Raw genomic sequence first — 22,238 nt, forward strand, 5'->3', positions numbered from 1 at the left:
TCTCAACAGCCCACAAAAGAGTTTCAAATCTAGCATCCTCCAGACTGTTTATGCTTGCAAAAGCTCTTCTGCTGTGTAACAGGACCACTCCTCTGTGGTTTCTTACCACCCAAGCAACTCCTAATAGCTTTGAATTTTTTATTCCATTCAAATGCTATGTTACAGTTCAGCCATCCTTGAGGCGGTGGTGTCCATCTGCGCTTTGGTCTGCTTGCACTTCGTAACTCCTTCTTGACTGTTTCTTCTTCCACTTCTTGTGCAAGAAACCATTCCTCAGCATCCAAAATAGCTTTCTCTTTAATCTCCTCCGGCTCCCATCTTCTGCCATTAAACAGGAGATCATTTCTGCTTTTCCAGATAAACTATAGTACCCAAGGCCAAGCTCTTTTCTCATCAGCTACCTCTCTGTTACTCGTTTTAACATTGAGAAGGTAGTTAATATTTGAGAAGATGGTGCCATTTTGGAAGCCAAATTGCGGGTGAGGGATTCCAAAGAGAGCCCATGTTTGCCTCGCTGGATCACAATCAAACAGCACATGATGTATCGATTCCCCTTCCAGTCCACAAACCTGACATCTGCTGTCGATTGACAACCCTCTTTTGGAAATCAGGTCCACCACCGGGAGTGCCTCACTGAGAGCTTTCCAAATGAAGGTTCTGATTTTGGGAGCCGTAGTGATCTTCCACACTCTCTCTTTTATCGAGTTAATTGATGGCTGCATCAACACCTCAGGGTACAGTTCCTTGATCTTCATCTCTTGGGCTAATTTATACGCCGAGCTAACCGTAAAATTGCCACTTCTCGTTTGTGTCCACACAAACCCATCTGGTCTAGATGTCACCGGCTGATTCTCCAGTATGAGTCTCACATCTTCTGGCACAAATATTTCTCGGAGTAGCTCAGTGTTCCATCTCCTAGTGGATAGGTTGATCAGGGAGTGGGCCTTAAGATTGACATCAAAAGTGTTGTTTTTGATCCAAGGTGCTCTCATCCCTAATATAGGGTCGTGAACCCATTTATCTAGCCATACCCATGTTCTGTTTCCATCTCCAATCTTCTTTTCCAGTCCTATCTTCAGCAGGTCTCTACCCACTATAATACTTCTCCACGTAAAGGATGGTTTGCTTCCCAAGCCAGCTGACAAGAAGTCTGAGTTAGGATAGTACTTGCTTTTCAAGAACGTAGCTACCAGAGTACTCGCAAAGGATGGTTGGCTTTTCTATTCTGGTGGCAATGTGTTGATGCAATAATCAAAACCCAAATAGTTAGTGTATTTAATACGAATAAACAAATACCAAAGAACCAATCGTATAGTTAGTGTATTTAATATGAATAAACAAATACCAAAAAACCAGTCGTTCAGCGTCTGTAGTCCAACGGTTAGGATAATTGCCTTCCAAGCAATAGACCCGGGTTCGACTCCCGGCAGACGCAATTGTTTTTTTTTACAGCTGAGGGCAGTTCCATGAAAATATTTTACTACAAAACAAAGACAATACAGAACCAAAATCAGATGTGTACAGAGAATAAGTATATGCTCATACCATACGAGTCTCTTCAATTTGTTCTAGCAGACGAGTGACAATCTAGCTAGGTAATGGAGCCTTGGGAATATGCGCAGGGCGGACGGACACAGAGGGCTACGGGGTCACGTGCCCCCATCTATTTTTTTAAATTTCTTTAAGAATTAGCTTGATATTTGTAAAAGTATCCCCAATTAAAAAATATGTATAATGAAAAGTTGTGTGTCTGCCTTCATCTGATTTTGATCCTATCCGCCCCTGAATATGCGTGCAAGATGCCCATTATAATTATTTGTCAGCTCTTTCACAGAGTGGATTTTGGTGATTCAATCAATATGTTCCAGTGGAAACACCGGTAAAGAAATTGATAGAAATGCAAAACCAACATATAGAATCATAAAATAAGCTGAACATAATTCATTTTCCAGTTAAGGTTAGTTCTTGTGAAGCAAGTACAAACATATTTAAAATACTCGTCACTAAATAACACCACAAAAAAAGTGAACGTCTGCATATTCAATTGACTGTCAAAATTATTTAAAACGATGATCAGTAATGAAATTTCTCTCTCATTTAAATCGAAACTATGCTCATTATTTCCACCTAATATACCGGGCTGCAACCAAAGGTCTATTAATGCGCGTTGGTCATTAAAACATCTCATAAATAATTCTTACAAATTTATATTTGCAGATTACTTTATTCATGCCCAAGAGAGATAGGTTGAGGTCACAATTTCTGTAGTGCATTTCCTATAAGTTTTATCGGTGCATTTAGTTTCTTCTCCTATGATACTACATCTACGTTGCATTTTCTTTAGATTGTTACGATTTAATCTTTTTAGACTATTTTATCTGCTTCTTCTTAGTTTGACACGTTCCCATAAAAATAGACATAACTTGGTGTTGTGTTTCCCCATAATTAGGTGAACTCTTATGTTGCCTCTAGCTATATGTATAAAATATATATATATATATATATATATATATATATATAACGAAAGGATAGAAACTTTTATTTCAACCATAGGTTATCACAAACCTTCATAAGAATACCCATACATATATATACAAAGTGACAAGAGTTGAATTCTAAATATTTGTTCTAATTTCACGATGGATAGATTTTGGTCATGTAGATTTTCTTTGCTCTTTCTCTTTTCCTCCATTCTCAAATTTGTTCTTCTGACAAAGGTAACTAATTAATATACATGCATTATTATCTAGTCTTATTTATAATTTTATGTACGTCAGTATGAAGTTAGAGTTTTACCTTTCTATCGCAACTCCAAACTACTCCTTCATGCGCGACGCGACAGGGACTCCAGCGACGTCGTACTACGACTACATCATCATCGGTGGCGGGACTGCCGGATGCCCTCTAGCCGCAACGTTGTCTCAAAACGCTAGCGTCTTGCTACTCGAACGCGGTGGCGCACCATACAACAACCCAAACATCACAAGACTCTCGGCTTTCGGAGCCGCTCTCTCTGATTTGTCCGAGGCCTCACCGTCTCAGCGTTTCATATCCGAGGATGGTGTTATTAACGCACGTGCTCGAGTTCTCGGCGGCGGAAGCGCTCTCAACGCCGGCTTCTACACACGTGCTGGAACCAAATACGTTAGGTTAGTGCATACGTACATGTATATCGATCTACTAGCTAGAGACATTAATATATGTAGGACACTGAAAATTTACAAAAATATGTAGAGAAAATTGGAGTATATATAAACATTATTAAAATCTGCTAGGGTTGCTCATAGTACAAAAGTAGAATATTTATTATCTGTTGTTGCGTTTGGTGCGTCGAGGTTATTATAATTAATTAGCACGAATTGAAATGTTGCTAGAAACATGGGTTGGGACGGAAGGCTAGCGAATGAGTCGTACAGTTGGGTAGAAGCCAAAGTGGCGTTTCAGCCGCCGATGGGACGGTGGCAAACAGCCGTCAGAGATGGCTTACTGGAGGTTGGAATCGTCCCTAACAATGGCTTCTCTTATGATCACATCAATGGCACAAAATTTGGCGGTACTATTTTTGATCAGAACGGCCATAGACACACCGCCGCCGATTTGCTAGAGTACGCTAATCCCGAGGGTATTACCGTCCTTTTGCATGCTACTGTCCACCGGATCTTGTTTCGGACACGAGGTACGTACTTAATGACTTAATGTAGTATGTAAGATTACATTACATAAAAATTTGGTTGAATTTATCAAATTTGGTTGAATTTATCACATTATCCTATTGGTGGGTGAATGTAGAGATTCACCTTAGGGGGTGAAGCTAAATTTTGTTCCATTATATACATACTTTTATGGTGATTAATATACACGTTTAAGGTACCACCAAGCCCATAGCCAATGGAGTTGTGTACCGGGACCGGACAGGTCAACCCCACCGAGCTTACCTAAAGGAAGGCTCATTTAATGAGATCATCGTGTCGGCCGGAACCCTAGGGAGCCCACAACTCCTTATGCTAAGCGGCGTCGGTCCATCAGCTCAATTACAAGCCCAAAACATTACGGTGGTGATGGACCAGCCTCATGTGGGTCAAGGGATGCACGACAACCCTATGAACGCTGTGTTCATCCCTTCTCCGGTCCCTGTCGAAGTCTCACTCATCGAGGTGGTTGGAATTACTGGCGAAGGAACATACGTTGAGGCTGCCGGTGGTGAGAATTTTGGTGGTGGAGGAGGTAGTGGTTCCTCCGCTAGAGACTACTATGCGATGTTTTCTCCAAAGGCAACGTTATTAGAGTCAAATTCAATGAAATTATCATCAGCCCAACCTTTTCAAGGAGGCTTCATTTTAGAGAAAGTAATGGGCCCGCTATCAACGGGTCATTTGGAGCTCCGAACCCGAAACCCGAATGATAACCCAGTTGTGACGTTCAACTATTTCCAACACCCGGACGATCTAAAACGATGCGTTCGAGGGATCCAAACCATAGAGAGAGTTGTGGAATCTAAGGCGTTTGAACGGTACAAGTATGCGGATATGTCTTTTGAGTATCTGCTTAACCTTACGGCAAGTACTCCAGTAAATCTTAGGCCACCTCGCAGCGGTCCTGGAGCCTCGTTGCCTCCATCAGCTGAGGAATTTTGCCAACATACAGTTACAACAATTTGGCATTACCATGGAGGATGTGTTGTTGGTAGAGTCGTCGATGGGGATTATAAGGTTATTGGTATCGACCGGCTCAGGGTCATTGATATGTCGACCGTTGGTTATTGTCCTGGTACGAACCCTCAAGCCACGGTTATGATGCTTGGCAGGTGAAGACAAATTATTCTTGCTATCATATATGTATATCGATTATGTTTACATTTTTTGCCACTAATTGCTAATGGTTTTTGGATAATATATGCATGCAGGTATATGGGTGTGAAGATCATGAGAGAGAGACTCGCTAATAAGTAGGGTTTTGGATAGGATTTGGTTTTTGTGAAAACCTTACCTACTAATGAAATAAATCAAGATCTTATCAGTCAATGTATCTAGTAGCTGCGTACATGTTTTGGTGGTACTTTTTATATAATACACGATCTTATTTTCCTCCATTACCATTAGGTTAACCTATAGAGGCATACTGAATTTTGAGAATCTTGCTTTTACCATGATATTTCATACAAAGAAATACGAACTAATTATGACCATTATGTTGAGAAACAAGATCACTATGATCATCAGTCTGTTATTATGGTGGAGCCGTTGAGGATATATTCCACGAGCACCATTAGCTATTCACTCGTAATGCCTTTGATTACTTAAAAAGTAAAGCGAACTTTTAACAGCTTTTCTAATAGAAAAATGAAAAGTGAAGCAACAATCGAATAACTATACTAATCTGGAAAAGAGGAATTTACGTATATCAATTTAATTCTCTTTTTTTTTTGAACAACCAATTTAATTCTCATATTACTAAAAGGTATGAGCAACTTAAGATGCCGAAATTTATTTGCAATGGGATTTTTGTTTAAAACAATACAAAAATTTGCAAGAAAAAAAAGAGGGTTAAGAACTACATAGCAGAGCACATTGACAACATATGGATTACAAACCAAATCATAAATCAACAACAAGAACACAAAAAACAACTTTCACCACAAACCCAAAAAAAAATTTAGACCCTTTTATTCGATTTTCAAAAGCTTCCTAGTTGGAATCTTGGTTTAAAGACTCTAAAGTCCATTTATCAACCTTTGATCTCTGTCTTCTTATTTGGTTCGAAGACAAACTTAACAAGAGATTCCTTTATAGACAACAACTCCGGAAACTCTGTTTTCAACTTAGTGGCATCAAGCTCATTGTTACTCCTCGGAGCTACAATCACTTTCGCCTGTTCTTCCAACGTGAAGTTCTTCCAAGTGAAACTCGGATCGACAAACTCTTTATACATCTCTAGTATCTCATTGTGGCTCACCACCCCCGGATTAGTGAAGTTCCATATCCCAGTTAGGTTCCTCTTCGCCATCTCGAGAGAGATAGGGAGAAGCTCATCGAGGATCGTCATCGAGTTCGGTATGTCCACGACTTTCTCATACCGAGTTATCTTGGTGATGAAGTTTCTCGGGTTCGAGAGATCTGATGAGATAGGCATCCTTACACGGAGCGTGCATACGTTCTCATAGTTCTTGAGCAGTTCCTCTACCTATTACATAAACCAATGATTAGACCTATATCATTTGAATTAAACCGGACTAAACCGGACCAATCTGAAGTGAAAGAAGTTTCTGACCATAGCCTTTGTCTTGGAGTAGAAGGAACCGGTGAAGTTAGGTGTGTCCTCTTCTTTAAACCCGAGACCCGACCCGAGAGGATGACCCGAATCGTACTCGAATATACAACCGGTGGCGTAGTTGATCAGCACGAGGCCTCTCTCCCTGCAAACGTCGGCCAGAGTCAAGGTTCCGACAACGTTCGTACGGATGGTCTCCACCTTGTGGGACTCGCACCAGTCCACGTTCGGTCGTCCGGTGACTCCGGCGGCGTTGAAAACATGGCTCGGGTTGACGGAATCAAGATCGGCGATGAGCGACCGGCGATCCTCGAGCCGGCCCGAACCGTAGGTGTATGGGATTCCCTGAGCTTCGCAGAGCTTGCCGAGAACACCGCCGATCCAGCCTGTTCGGCCGTAGATTAAGAAGTTGAGAGATGAAGATGAGCCGTTTGCTTCAGTACCCATTATTTTTGTCGTGATCGAAGATTTCACCGGCGAAGAATAAGTAAGAGATTGTGATCTGTCATCGCTGTGTGAGTGGTCGTCGTTATTTATGCTATTTTTCCAAGGTTTTGCCACTTCATATTATTTATTTTCACAAATTAGCCCATAATTTTATTTTGCTACATGAACGCCCTCGTATGAGCTTCAGATGAACTTTATACAATAGAAGTATTTACTAATTCTACGATTATGTACCTATTTAAACCAAATAAAAGAGAACTACCTATTATATATTTTCTATAGAATTACTTTGGAAAATTTTTTGGGGGGGGGGGGGGAATGTAGTTTAGGACCTTTAGGTAAAACATTCCATGGATTTGGTGGGTTTTATATTATTTGATGAAACTAAGGGACTATAATTTAAATTTATGTTTCAATCAGACAAAGAAATTAATTATAATTAACACGAGAAGATTCCGCTTAATTAAATATTGAGAGACGAAAAGTAATTACGAATATTTTACTTCTGTAGAAAACAGCAACGTTTTTCGTGTGTTGTAATATTTTAAAAACACTGAAACGCCTTGCTCAAAAAAAAAAAACACTGAAACGCCATTGGTCTTAATTTGGAACCTCGCCCTCATGGTGGCCCTCACCTCACCACGACAGATTAAACTAATAGAAAACAAAGTCCAATCAATCATGTATCCAAGTCATAATACTATTTGCTTGACTATCGATTAATCTACAAAATACGAATAAATGAAATTACTTCTATTTTATGATAATACACCTCCGTAATGAGTAACGACACTTGTTCGTATTAAATCCGTCCAACACAAAACAATAGCACAAGATATATTACGAGAGGGGACAAAAAAGAAAGTCAAATGATAAGGCTAGGACACACATAAGACACACCAATATTAGAGGGACACCAGTCCTAGTGAGTAACTATTAATATAAAGTATGAAAACGAATGTAAACTGAGAGGTTAATGAAGTGAACACACGAGCATTTGAGCTTGGTTTTGAAGTAGAAGGGGCTAAAAGGGAGTGAGAGTTTGTTCCAATTCCTCTTGCGTTGTGGTTGATGAACAATTGTTTTTTTTAAATAAAGATATTATATAGATATCTATAGCTCAAAGCGGAAATAAAGTTTTGATTACATCGAATTAATCAAACAAAAAAAATTGAATCAAACCATTACTAAATAGCTTCACTTAATTACTATTCTCAACCATTGATGATAATTATAGAAAGAGAAATTGAACTCGTTTCCTCAATGTCGGATATTCCCGTCAACAATTGTTGATTTGCTTAGAGCATCAGCAACAGAGTATCACAGTTGGCTCGATAACCCATGTGTTCTTTACATTATCTTATTATTTTTTTTAACTTTGAAAAAAAAAGAGGGCCAATCAGAGGCTTCGCAGCCCGCACACAGTGACGTTCCGACCAGAACATTGATCCATACCGAAAGACTCCAAGACACTTTGTTGGCACAAAAACCAAAAAACGTGAAACCCACATCATTTTATAATTTTTTTTGAGCTAAGGATTCACATCATTCTACCGTTGCTGGTGCTCTTAAGCCGAAGTCTTGTTTATATGTACTGCGCCACACCTAGATCATTCAGCAATCAATGCTCTCCTTAGCACATTAAAACTCAAAGGTTTAAGAAAAAAAAAATCAAATTCAATGTGTTTTTTGTAAACTTCATGCCAATTGTTAACTGATGAATAATTTTAAAGAGACTATTTACACATTGATGTTTTTTTTAACATCCTGTCCAAAATGATTTAACTTAAGGGGAAATGCGATATATCGGTAGGAAAAAAAAGAAATCACACGCACACGAAAAGGACAAGAAGTAGTGTTGACTTCATAATCATGACTTTGGTTATGAAGATTTATATCACAATTACATACATACATGCATGTAGATGTGTAACATAAAGCCGGGCCATAACAACAAAAGGCGCCACCGAAACTTCTAAACATCCCAAGAACAAAAACAGAAAGGGATAAATCATAAAAGAAGAGATCCCATTTGGGTTTTCACGGGTATCTTTTTTTTTTTTTTTTTTGAGCAAGGGTTTTCACGGGTATCTTCATCAGCGGAAATTGGCGCTACTCTTGTAAGTCATACCGGCATTCCAGTTAGACGGAGCAACGTTCCAAGCATAGACAGTTTCACCAGTGGTGTAAGAAGTGACCCGAAAAGAGAGAGACTGACCGTAGAGAGAAGAAAAAGCTTGGTAAGAGGCTCCCCAGTTGTGGCTCATGCTTATCCAATTCGTCCGGCTACCTTTCACGGCCATGCTCTTGATGTCCCCGGCGCCTCCGACATTCATGACGAAGATAAGAAGCCAATATGAATTTCCTTGGAATTGAAACCTCATACCTCCACTCCTTTGGCATGGTACTCTACATATCAACATAAAATATTAGCTACACAATTTTGGAGTACTAATATCAAGTGTCGTTGTATACATAGTAAGATGACTATAAACGAATGGCATAAATCGATAGGGCGTCATAACCTTGTATATTTCAATTAGCACCGGTAAAGATATATATTAGTATAAGAAAGTAGGTCAAAACTGAAATATAAATATTCAAAAAATGAGATATACCTGCGGTACGAAACAGGGATGATACCAGCTTTCCAGTTAGCGAGTTTCATGAAAGCTGGTTTAGCCATATCGAAATGGGTTCTAGGAGGATTGCACCAACCACCATTATTGGAGTCTTGGTACCAATTAGGAGGGCAAAGGTTGGTGGCTGTGACCACCGTCGATGGGTTTCCAGAGTAACAATTTTTTGACTGCACACACATTATTTGGAAACATTGGCCGCATCCGTAACCGTCTTTAAACAACGTCGTGCTTAGCGCTGCCGTGGCCAGGCCGTAGCCGCTGTTAAACAGGTTTCCGTATCCACAGGCACCACCTACATATATATACGTATTATGTCATTGATTTTTTTTTTTTTGGTGTAAATGTTAAGTATTATGTCATTGATTGTATGTATTATTTGTATGTAATGTTGTTACTATCGGAAATCACGGAGTATACGAGAATTAAATTTTGCAATTTTTTTCTTTTGGGAAAACTTATACGTTGATGAAAAAAACAAAGAAATTTATGAGTCAAACATCATGTTTTTGATCTTGGTGATTATATCGAATATATATACATGATAGTGAAATGTTTATTTTACGTACCCATGGTTTCACTCCCTGTCTCGTCGCCATAGAAAGTGGCATGGGCGTATCTCCAGGGGCTCGGCCTGTAATATCCGGCGACGAACTCACCGGAGATGGCGAAAACGATGAAGACTATTGCAAAGAACTTTTTGAAGCTCCAAAAACTTGTGATCGGACCCATCTCTAGTTTCGTTTTCTTTTGGATGGGTTTTCTTAGGGTTTGTTTGTTGACGAAGTAATCGAATTAGAGACAACCTTATATAGAGACTCTTGTTAACAATAGTGGTGGTAGCTACGTGAGGGTCATGATCCCTTTTCCGTTTTTTTTAGTGGAGACTTTTGTCAGTACTGATTGCATTTGTTTCATTTCACTGAATGTTTGCAATGTATCTATTAAATTAAAATTAGAGAAAGCAAGTAAAAATCTTGTTTAAATGAAGTTTTAGAATATAGTATAAGTTGACGTGCGAGCAGGTTCTTTAAGTGGTTCTTGTGCCGACTTTATCTAATCTCGTCTATCTATATACTATTAGTGTATACTATATTTATTTATTTTTTATTAAATAGTTAACTTGTTTTTAATGATTAGTTTTTCTTTTGTCAATGATAAGTATTGATATATTGTCGTTCCAATGTTGCCAAATATATAAATATGTTAATGACAAGTTTATTATAAGGTCCTGATTAATGCTTATGCGAATCGTCGCCTAATTTTTTCATATATCCATCGTGGGATAATTAGATTTAATAGTGTGGTATAGAGGTGGGCAAAAAACCCAAACCGAACCGAACCGAATCAACCAATCCAAAGTTAAACCGAACCAAACCAAACATGTTATTTATGTAACCCAATTGGTTCATATTTTATTTAACCCGAATGGTTTGGTTTGATTTGGGTTTAAATCGAACCAAACCGAATCAAACCGATAATCCAATATATATAGTAAAAATATATATGATATATATATGTATTAACATATTGTAAATTTCAGTTAAAGTTTCGTTTTTTATTTTTTCATAACTTACATATCTTTTAAAAATTATAAATACGATTCAAATAATACTATTATATATAAAATTATGTAGCATAAATTTTTATATTCTCACTCTATCGTTTATGAGTTGATTATTTTTTAATAAAAGTATAAAGCTGATGCCTTCCTATTTTATAACTAACCCGAACTACACCGAACCAAACTAAACCATAATAATGTAAACCGAACTAAATCTAAACCAAACCGAACTGAACTGAACCATATTAAACCCAAACCGAACCCAAACCAAAGCTACTTTGGTTTTAATTGGTTTGAGTTTTATAAAACCTAAATTATCCAAACCGAACCGAACCCGAAACTAAATCGAAATGCCCACCTCTAGTGTGGTAGGTGCTTAATTCTTCTACGGGGTAGTGAATATTTATAAGTAGCTACAATAAACAGATAAGTTAGTCAATTAATATCACATTGGTGATGCTAATGGTTGTATAATTCTTTTAGCTATAAAGCGGTAACATGTAGTTCCCATTGGTATTATATCATAGGTGGCCAAGTTTTCTTCATAATCTTTTCAACAAATCAATACATTTTAGAAAGTTAATAAGAATGCTCAAGTCGGAGGAGGGAAAGGTCAAATAAACTCCTCATGCCGTCCGTACGGTTGTCTCTAATATGAATTTCACATATTGACTTTTAATTTTGTAAGGTCAAATAAACTTAGTATATTCTCCTCAAATTTCTTATTATAGTTGGAGAGGCATTAATATTGGAAGAGAGACATTAACGATGTCATTTGAATTAAAAATCCTAATGCAGCCAAAAGCCTCTCGTATACTAATGACATATTCAGTTTAACTTGAAGGTCTGTAACTATTTAAAGTCTTACACTGTTAGTCTTTATAGTAATTTTTGTAAATTCAGCATTTAACCATGAGAGCCGGATTTGAACACAGCCGAATGAAACATTTGCCTTGACTCCCAAAAATTTTAGAATCTTTTCATATAAGAATAAACCCCAAAAAATTGATCTTGGCCCCTAAATTTTTAGAGTTATTAAAAATGTTTCAAACCCCACAATCTCAGATCCCGCCATGTTAACCATGTTAATAATTTAAAAACAAAACTGGAAGTGCAATTTCTAACAAACTTTGACACATCAAGTTTCTGGCATAATAGCAACTTAAATTGCAAGGCCGTGGAATGGAGATGGATAATACGCAATGGAGGCGGAGAGTACAAGAATGTGGGGGAATGTCGAGGAAGTTGAATTCTTATGTTGGTCTCTAGAATACTATCAAGTGGGGTTTGATCGATGACAATCAAATCATTTATCGGATTGTCAATGATCAACTTGAGGCTAGATCGCTACATATATGTACGGTTGAGTACTGGTCACGGATGTTTACGTCTATAAATTAGAATTCTACATATATTAATTGATCAAACAACCACTGTGCCAATATTTTAGCTAGGAAATCTCTACAAACACCAGTACTGTGGTTTTTATTTCATTCTTGTCTTAGTTTTCTTAAGATGCCTGTAATGATCGACATTTTATCCTTAATGAAATCAAAGTTGAGTTGGCAACATAAATATAGCAACTCAAAACGTATACTAAGAATAAGTATTGTGGATAATCACTAGTTAATAATTGTTGAATAATGGGTTTATAAAGATCGATTACAAGGAGAAATTACAACATAATTTTTAAACCAAGACTAATATCCAAAGTACGGAGGAGTTAGAGATTCTTGTTATTGATGAAGTTGTGACTAGAGATGACAAGGCATGATTGATGGTATCTTGTGTATATAAACTTTCTCTTTTTGAAAGGGTGCCCTTTCTCAAATGAGAAGCATCTTTATTTACAGAGGAGTTGGCGACACTTCTTCCAAGTACATCAAATGGCTAATGGACTTGCTCAATGGGTCAATCTTGATTTAATGAGAGGGGTCTAAGCCCACCATGATCAGTAACCATGTTGTGATAACTGATAACATATTAGTACCAATAGTACTACCTCCATGTAAAAGAGGAGGTTTCACAAGACATACATTGGTCTGGATTTTGGTGGTATAAATGATCATTTGAATAACTTGTGAAGTGGTTTAATTTCTCCACAGATCACTCCCATAATTACACATTAGCATCTTAGTTTTAATATTCTTTCTTGACTATTCCCATAATATATAGGGGATTCACTGATGAATATATTAGTACACTTTCCTTTTCTTAATCATATCTTTCAATAACTAATAATACATTTGATCATGAGCCTTCTTGGATCAAACCGGACTATCTCTCAACCCAATCGAACCGGGGAAACCAAAGGCTGGTTCGAGAAAAACGCCTTCAAGTTAGCAATCGCAACACTGGCAACACTTTCCAAAGCCCCAGGCGTGGCCACAGCAGCATGGGGAGACAAGACAACATTGTCCAAACCAAACAACTCCTCAGGAACTTGCGGTTCTTTCTCAAACACATCTAAACCGGCACCACCAATCACGCCTTCCACCAGACACTTCACCATCTCCTTCTCATCAACCAGTCCTCCCCTTCCCACATTAATGATAACCCCTTCCTTCCCAAGCGACTCCATCACTTCTCTGTTCACAACGTGCCTCGTCTGATCCGTAAGAGAGCAGCAGAGCACGAGGACATCGTTGTCTGCTGCCAAGGACAGAACATCGGAGTAGTAACGGTAAGGGATGCTCTGTTTCTGAGTTCTCGCGTTGTAAGAGATGATGCATCCAAAGGGTTCGAGTCTTTTGGCGATACGGGATCCGATCGTCCCCATTCCAACGATCCCAACTCGCTTTCCACTTACCTACAACAACAACACACAGATTCATAAAACAGATCCACTTTCAAGAAACAGAGAGAGAAACAGAGTAATGGTTTTGGTAAGAACCTTGGTGCCTAGTTGGAACTCCCCAAGTTTCGCCCATTTACCAGACCGGACGTAACGATCTCCGACCGAGATCCGACGGAGGACGCTAATCAGCAACCCGACGGCGCAATCCGCCACGTCATCGGAGAAGGCGTCGCCGGCGTTGGTGACGGCTATGCCGAGGCGCTTGCATTCAGCGAGGTCGACGTGATCGGTGCCGACGCAGGTGCAGACGAGGAGCTGGAGAGAAGGGAGGTGGGAGAGGAGCTCCGCGTCTATCTTGAGCCTGCCGATGTTGACGAAGGCTGTGACGGTGGCGGCGTGGCGGGAGAGGAAGACCGGTAGTGGATCCGGTGAGGCGTAAGTTTTGAGAAGACGGAAGTTGCGACTGAGGTGGTCGTCCATGTAAGTTAGAGTTGGTGTGCGGTGGACGAGGACGAGCGGAGATTCTGAAGGTTCCGACATGTTGACTAGAGAAGACAATGTATGTGGTAAGCAGCTGATGGGGCTTTAACTCTTTTATAGTACTCACGTGAGGTAAGGTGTACCCACCAAACTATTATTCGTCCGGTGTTAAGGCATGATAAAGAGCACTCTCGTCCGTTTAAGATACTCTAAAAGTTATTAAACTAATATATTATATTTTTAATATTTTTTTAAAAAAAAATACTGAACATTTCATAAACAAAACACTTGTTGGAGAGAACATCAGAAAAAAAAGTCTCATACTCTCGTTAGTGAAATACTTATTAAACTCTCATAATAATTATTTTTAATGAAATCAAGCTAAAAACTTGTTAAGCAAAAGTTTTTAGATGCGTATTTAACTTGTGGTGGAGATACTCTAAATTGTTTTCTGTTTCATGATTACGATTCGTAAAACTCTTATCATACGGAGAATATTAACTAAGACATTCTAACAAATTAGTAGTGAAAAAAAAAGAAAAGACATTCTAACAACCACCACAAGTTTCTGTTTTTTTTTAGAGAAAGTTATTTCAGTTCATGAATGGTTCTTATTGTTTTGTAACGTTTGAGAAAAGTTAAGAAAATTGTTTTGAATTATTTGAGTTTGTATTCATTTTAATAACTTGCAAGGGATTGCTATTTAAATTTTCTTTCTTCAAAATTTAGTTATTTATCTTTTTATGATATCGATCAGACTATTAAGTTATTTTCTTGTTAACAAAAACAAATTTTATGCACTAGAACTTTGTTGCGAAGAAAGCTGTTGTTGATGATAATCTCCCTTCATTTAGAGTATCTCCAATTTTACTTTAAATTTTACTGTAAAATAAAGTGAAAAATGGAGTAATCACTTTTTTGTTTAGTCATTACTCAGTTTTCCACTCAATTTTATGGTTAAATTGGGAGAGGGGTGACATATGCTCTAATATAGTTTGAGCTGACATTGAGTACTGATTAAGCGGCAAGACATCAAATAAGCAAATTAAACATGGAAATGAGGTCTTAATTCATATTTAAGTATTTTAGGGGCCAACTTTTCACAAATAATTGTTGTAGCGTGATAGTTTTTACTCAACTTTGCTTTAATGTATCTCCATTTGTCCAAAATCCTCTTTCCTACACAGTCTTGTAGACAAAAACAAAACTCATTCTGGAGTTACTAAAAAGTAACGCTCAAAACATTTTTAATACTTAAACATTAATAATGTTTAGTTATAGTAACAACAAGTCTCTAATTTTATATGATTTTAAAAATTCATAATTCAAGACAGAGTTTGCATATCATCACAAATCCTTCTTCTAATTGAATACAGCTCTAAAAGTTTAAGCACGATGTCCCCATTTTGATTATCTTTTCTTGAAGCTCCGAGAAGTTAATCTCTATTCCTTTCTCAACCTGCAGAATTTTCAAAACTTTCCTAAAAATTGATCTTTATTCATTTTCTCTTCATAACTCAAGAAAATAGAATACCAGAGAGATTACCTCACAGACGATGGTGTGTAAGAATCTTGAGTGCAGTCTGATTGAGATGCAAGTAACAACATTAAAGCATTGTTCTTGAACCAGAAGCTGAAGAACACTTGAGAGACGAGAATCGACTCTGAAACAGCAACTTACTACTATCTCGATACCGACCAAACAAGTCCTCACCTTAACATCGATATGTGTGTCTCCAACACAAGAACAATATGACTATATATTTATTTGTTTGTCCAGAAGTGGGTGGTACTAAATAAATTATTAATTATTTTGGAGGCTTTTAACAACTAAGTAACTTTTTTGGCTAAAATTTGGAAAACATTTAACTTTTTTTTTAACACTTAAAAACATTTAACTTTGGCTGCTCATTTAGCGGCTATAGTAAAGTTACGTAAGAAACATTCGTTTAAAATGGGCGTGAATGATATATCTCTTTGGTTGATCCACTAGTAAATTCTTAAATTGATAAATGTTTTAATTTTCAAATAAAAAATCGAACATATGAGCCCACTTGTTTCACTTAAGTTTTCTCTTTACTATTTAGTAAAAACTTAAAATTTAACTGTAAATCAAATATCGCATTTGTTATAAATATATGATATATATGTTGATGCAAACTAAACCAAGCCCTTTTGGTAGACTGTGGAGACTCAAATGAACTCTCGAATTTAATATCTGTGTCACGAGAAAAACTTTGTGAATGATAGAAAAACCGAGATGATTCGTTTATGATCTACATGTGTTTGGATTAGATAAAAGAAAGTGACCATGTTATGTGATATATGGTATACTAATGGTATGATCCTATGCAGAGCCGTGCCTAAGGTGTAAGTTTTGAGGCATTGGCCTCAGGCCCCTCTCATATTTATCATTTTTGGGGCCCCAAATTTACAGATATTCATAAACAAAATGTCAAGATAATTACCTAAAAAACAATGTAGTCTTTTAATAATTAATTTTGGAACATTCATCTCTATTTTTATTTATTATTGTGGACACTTACCATCTTTTTAATGTTGAAAACTTCTTCTCTGTATAGGATTTAAATACACATATGTAAAATTTCTCACTAAACAAATATAACCTCTTTTGCCATTAGAAGTTTGTATTGTTTTTCTTTCATATAATAATTTGAAAATCCAAAATTAATATATAGAAATTATTTTTTTTACCTTTTATATTAAAAGTTATTATTACGCTAATATTACTATTTTTTGAATAAGCTAATATTACTATTTTGTTATTATTTAAAATAAAATGAATTATTTTTTGCCTTAGGCCCCAAATACTCTATGCACGGCACTGATCCTATGCCGGTCTAACTTTTAGAGAAAGCTTGTAATGCCCTACTCATGCCCTCATTCTTTATATAAACTTTTTTTTTATAATGCTTTATATAGAACTAATTTTTTGTGAAAAATTAGGATGTACCAATCCGGAAAAAATTAGGATGTACCGGGCCTTCCTATCATCAAATAACTATAAACCTAAAACGTTTTTATCCCCGACCATAGATAACCAACTATCTCTAATTTTATATGATTTTAGAAACCACAATTCAAGACAGAGAATTTGCATATTATCAAAAATCCTTCTTTCAATTGAATACAACTCTAAAAAATTAAGCATGATGTCCCCATTTTGATTATCTTTTCTTGAAGCTCTGAGAAGTTAATCTGTATTCCTTTCTCAACCTGCAGTATTTTTGAAACTTTCCTATAATTAATCTTTATTCATTCTCTCAATGAAAATAGAATGAAAAAAATACCTCACAGACAATGGTGTGTAAGAATCTCAAGTGCAGTCTGGTCGAGATGCAACTAACAACATTAAAGCATTGTTCTTGAACCAGAAGCTGAAGAACAGTTGAGAGACGAGATTCGTGTCTGAAACAGCAACTTGCTACTATCTCGATACCGATCAAACAAGACCTCACCTTAACATCGATATGTGTGTCTCCAACACAGGAACAATATGATGATAGTGATGATGATGAACAGGATGCTGCTAATGATCTTATTGGACAATATCCTGCTGGAGATGGATGAGTAATAGATTTCTTGATTCGATCTCTTTTCTCGCTGAACTCTTTGATCTTCTTTTCAAAGTCTTTGATGTAATTCACAGCTTCGTGAACGTGATCTGATGAAGAACGCTTACCCTATTTACGCATCACCATAATTAACTTAAAGCCCTATCTATATATGTTTTAAATTAACTTTTCGAACAAAAATTTAATCCAGAGATTACAGATAGGATTATTTTTGTACATATATATAATATTTCGTGCGACCAAGGATCTAGGTAACTAATACTTAATAGAGACGATAATTAAGAATGATAAAATGTATTTACCTTAACATATTGAGATGGCAATATATATCTTAGGTGCTTGAAAAGTGACGTGAGTTCTTGCCTTCTTTGTCTCTCGATCTCTTTATGTTTCGCTCTCTTGTTCTTCGGCTCAACAACTTCTTTTGTGATTTCATCTGTCATGATCGTCTCACGGATCCTTTGTATTCCGTGGCTTTCAGTATGAATGATCGGATTTGATGGATTAGGTTCTTGGAATGATATAAACGTTGACGGAGTTAACAAACTCGAGAAATCCAATTCATTTTCATAAGCAAAATCTACTGGGAAAGATGAAGAAGATGGAAAAGCCATATATATATGATAACTGCTTTCTTTGTCTTGTTGGTGTTTGTGTTAACTGTTTTGGTAATAAGAGAATCTATGGATACTATGAGTTGTTTGTTTTAATAATAACAAAAGGCTATGCAGAATTTGGGTAGCAATGCAGTGTCATTTATACCATCCAATATTTGTAACCTCAAAGAATTTAACGTTATAATCTCCGAAAGATACAAGTGTGTGGGGTCTCACGAAGATGGTAGGCCCTAGTCCTACGAATGAGTGGGTGTTATACTATTTATTTATTTGTCCAGAAGTGGGTGATAGATACTAATTAAAAGATTTGTTTTATCAGGGAAAGCGTTTTACAAGATTAAACTTGGGCTGCTCATTTAGCGGCTATCAGTTTAGTAATTTACTAATTTTACGTTAGGAACATACCTTCCTTTTCTTTTGCTATGAGGAACATACGTTTAAAATGTGCGTCAAGCATATCTCTGTGTTTCATCCGCTAGTAGATTCTTGAATTGATGAACGTTTTGATTTCCAATAAGAATAAAAAATTCGAATAGATGAGCCCAATTCTTTCAGTTAAGTTTTCTGTTTACTATTTAGTAAAATTTAAATTGTAAAACTAAAAAATTGCATTTTACATAATCCCCTATATATTATTTTAGGAGCATTAGAATTAAGTAACCTTTAGTTCATGTGTGATTTACATCAATGCCATTTCCTACGTGTCATCACCGAATTCTCTCTCAAAATCTATATTCCAAAACCCTTAGTTAACTATACTAATTACACTAACTGCCATTGGTCACTATATTATAATTTATTTCTTATTGACTAACCAAAAATACAATGTCTACAATTAATGTTTTGTCCTTATTATTTTCTATATACTATTACACGGATTATTAATCATGATGCATTTGATTTACTCATCGATGAATCATTGAGATTTGAGTATGTCTATTATATGGTTTCATTCTTTTTATTTGAGAAATATTTTTTAATATTAACTTTATGTTCATGTGTTATTAACAAGAATGGCATTTCATATGTGGTAACACCATATTATTTCATATTGTATATTTAATAACAAAATCAAATCAAATATGCGTCAATAAAATATTAAGTTATGCTAAATTATGAATATGATCGCATATAAAACTTTAGTTGATAGTATACCACATATAAATATGACCACACATTGAATTGTTTTTTTACGTTAGACTAATTTGTCACCAATACGATTTTGAGTCTACACTTGATTAGTTTTTTGCCAATCAAATTCGGAAACATGATCAATTAGAGATTCTAGAAATAAATATAATCAGTGGATTAGAATTAAAGCAAATTAAATGTGAGATTTGAGATTTTTTTGAGATTATATACATAAATAATTCCTCAAAAAGTTACCTCGCATACAATTAATTTCAGAAACATGACCAATGAGTGATTAAAATCTTAATTACATAGAGAAATCAACTCGTCTACAATTTAAATTCGGAAACATGATCATTAGGGATTCTAGACATAAATATAAGCAATCAATAAATTAAAACTTAATGAAAATTAAATTATCACTTTGAGATTGTAGACATAAATAAATTTCTATAAAATTTACCTCGCCTACAAATAGTTTTGGAAACATGATCAATCAGTGATTAAAATATTAATTACATAGAGAAATTCACTCGCCTACAATCTAAATTCGGAAACATGATCAATTGTAAAGTCCTAGACATAAATATTATCAATCAGGGGATTAGAATTTAATGCAAATTAGACAATTAATTTGGGATTATAGACAAATAATTTCATATATATGTTACTTTGCCTACAATTAGAAACCAAAACATGATCAATCAGCTATTAAAATCTTGATTACATAGAGATTCTTCCTCGCCTACAATTTATATTCAGAATACTATATATATCTTGCCTATCCTTTGCCCACACCTCCATCACAACCCAAACAATTTCAAAAGTATCATTAAAAAATGCATAATAATAAATTTCTTTGTTTATTTTTATTTCTTCTTAAATTCATAATAAATTTATATATTTCTTTGCTTATTCTTAAAGTTTTTTTCCGTACAATATAATTCAATGCATCTCTCTAATTACACAAACTTTTATATAAAAATTTAAATAAGCTTACATTATATTAATCTGTACATTATAGTTAAATATTTTATTATATCTAATATTTGTGACTACTTTTAACTTTCTATTATCTATTAATTAAAAGTAATAATCTTTTTAATATATTCATCCTACGCATGGCACAGGTTATCACCTAGTTATACTAATATAGTATATGTTAATACAAGCTAAATCATTATGATCTACATTTTGTTTGGATTAGATAAAAGAAAGCGTGTCCATGTTATGTGATAGATGTACATAACTTGGTATGATCCCAAAACGTTACATTCCCGACCAAAATGTTTGTATAAAGTTTTAGGCCACTATACGCAGATATCATAGTTTAGTTAATGAAGATACGTGCAATATATAATATTATATCCTAGATTACAGACTCGATGAACCGAGGACGAGTGTTTTATAAGGTTAGTCGAGAAAACTGTAACCAAATCTCTCGATCGTTTTGATATTCATAGTATTTATTTCAATATTCATAGTATTTTTCACGTTACTAAATTGTATGATTAGATATAACTAAATAATACTCGTTCCGTTTCAAAAAAATGCATATTTTAAAAATACGAAATTATATGAACTAACAGAATATATAAATCCTAATTTGTAATATTATAATTATTCAGCGCTAAAAGAATATTTGCATGATAAACAAGTTTATGTCGCTTACAAAATACCGAGGATGCCTAAATATATTGTTTATATCTTAGGCCGCCCAATAACATTTTAATCATAGACCTATATTTTATATCTGCGGTACTATTGTCATCAAACAAAAATTTGGTATTTAATGATTTTATGTCAATTTCATGCAAAAAGTTAAATAGTTATTTATATCAAAGTAATACAAAGAAAATGAAATACGTCTCTAGTCATGATGCCATGGCATCTAAAGAAAAGATTCCTAACACCAATCACACCTTTTTCAGGGAGACACGATATTAAATCTCTAATGATCACTTGATACAGCCGTAGCATAAATTTCATTGATGTATAAATAACTGAAACTTATACCATAAGATAAACTTAAATTCGGCTTAATGTTTAAAATAGAGCTTCAATCCGGCGTAGAGATGGAATTTGGTCATCATTTTTCAAATATTAAAGCACATAGATATTGAAAATCGCTAATGAAAATTGATTTCACTTTTAAGTGTTTTCCATGTGAATTTCCATAGTATTTTTCTGACTAAACCTATCTCAAATTTCAACTATGATTTTCTCTTTTGATTTTTGCTCTGTCTTGCTCACATGTTCAGCATTTTCTAATTTACATAATTGCATGAACAACTAGGGCTGCCAAATTTCACCTTAGTTGCATCAAATGTGGGAGCTAATTAATGAGAGTCACTAAAGATACTCATCTTAAAATATTATAAAAAAATTGCTATGTAGATTTTTTTCACAATTTTCACAATTTTGTTTTTTTAGTAAAAGTAATTTTCACAATTTTTTGGTATCCAGCATATAACGAAGGGAAAAATACAACAAGTGAAAGTGATAAGCTTCCATGCGGTCACTAAAGATGAGCAATACGTTGCCTTCATTTCAGACATATGATCAATTCTTAATATTTTGGTTTTGGAGTCTTAAAAAGCTGTTAATTTTTCTTCATAATTTTATTTTTATTCTTGAAGACAATTTGTAGGTTGATATCTCATTTTGCCGCAAAATATTTTATATCTAAAACCAACTAAT

At 35.4% G+C, this 22,238-nt stretch overlaps 4 protein-coding genes, 1 non-coding gene and 1 pseudogene across 7 annotated transcripts; 2 read left to right on the top strand and 4 right to left on the bottom strand.

Annotated features, from left to right (window-relative positions):
- The first annotated feature begins 1,363 nt into the window (after window positions 1-1,363).
- TRNAG-UCC (transfer RNA glycine (anticodon UCC)) lies at window positions 1,364-1,435 on the top strand. The gene has a single exon. It is a non-coding gene; the product is annotated as a tRNA-Gly (tRNA).
- A 1,204-nt stretch (window positions 1,436-2,639) lies between these two features.
- Window positions 2,640-5,089, top strand: LOC130510565 (protein HOTHEAD-like; annotated as a pseudogene).
- Window positions 5,090-5,474: 385 nt separating this feature from the next.
- On the bottom strand, window positions 5,475-6,773 carry LOC130510578 (bifunctional dTDP-4-dehydrorhamnose 3,5-epimerase/dTDP-4-dehydrorhamnose reductase-like). Its single transcript, XM_057007029.1, has 2 exons — window positions 6,268-6,773; window positions 5,475-6,180 (listed from the first exon to the last, which is right to left on the bottom strand). The coding sequence occupies exons 1-2, from the start codon at window positions 6,712-6,714 to the stop codon at window positions 5,725-5,727; spliced, it is 903 nt and encodes a 300-aa protein (XP_056863009.1). The 5' UTR covers window positions 6,715-6,773; the 3' UTR covers window positions 5,475-5,724.
- A 2,037-nt stretch (window positions 6,774-8,810) lies between these two features.
- LOC108838473 (expansin-A7-like) lies at window positions 8,811-10,085 on the bottom strand. The gene is made up of 3 exons (XM_056987760.1): window positions 9,923-10,085; window positions 9,333-9,648; window positions 8,811-9,123 (listed from the first exon to the last, which is right to left on the bottom strand). The coding sequence occupies exons 1-3, from the start codon at window positions 10,083-10,085 to the stop codon at window positions 8,811-8,813; spliced, it is 792 nt and encodes a 263-aa protein (XP_056843740.1).
- Window positions 10,086-13,050: 2,965 nt separating this feature from the next.
- Window positions 13,051-14,328, bottom strand: LOC108853013 (glyoxylate/hydroxypyruvate reductase HPR3). Its single transcript, XM_018626487.2, has 2 exons — window positions 13,811-14,328; window positions 13,051-13,726 (listed from the first exon to the last, which is right to left on the bottom strand). The coding sequence occupies exons 1-2, from the start codon at window positions 14,252-14,254 to the stop codon at window positions 13,202-13,204; spliced, it is 969 nt and encodes a 322-aa protein (XP_018481989.1). The 5' UTR covers window positions 14,255-14,328; the 3' UTR covers window positions 13,051-13,201.
- A 1,059-nt stretch (window positions 14,329-15,387) lies between these two features.
- LOC108852736 (transcription factor bHLH55) lies at window positions 15,388-18,487 on the bottom strand. 3 transcript variants are annotated; one of them, XM_018626234.2, is made up of 3 exons: window positions 18,093-18,487; window positions 17,506-17,898; window positions 15,388-15,653 (listed from the first exon to the last, which is right to left on the bottom strand). In XM_018626234.2, exons 1-3 carry the CDS (start codon window positions 18,402-18,404, stop codon window positions 15,573-15,575), a joined length of 786 nt encoding a protein of 261 aa, XP_018481736.1. In that variant the 5' UTR covers window positions 18,405-18,487; the 3' UTR covers window positions 15,388-15,572. The 3 variants fall into 3 exon arrangements, 2 of the variants coding, with proteins under 2 accessions (XP_018481736.1, XP_018481731.1); XM_018626229.2 differs by lacking the exon at window positions 15,388-15,653 and adding an exon at window positions 17,253-17,431 and having other exon boundaries at window positions 18,093-18,481; XR_001949589.2 differs by lacking the exons at window positions 17,506-17,898; window positions 18,093-18,487 and adding an exon at window positions 15,741-15,950.
- Window positions 18,488-22,238: the final 3,751 nt, after the last annotated feature.

Source organism: Raphanus sativus, chromosome 1 (assembly GCF_000801105.2).
Source record: "Raphanus sativus cultivar WK10039 chromosome 1, ASM80110v3, whole genome shotgun sequence".
Classification (NCBI taxonomy): domain Eukaryota; kingdom Viridiplantae; phylum Streptophyta; class Magnoliopsida; order Brassicales; family Brassicaceae; genus Raphanus; species Raphanus sativus.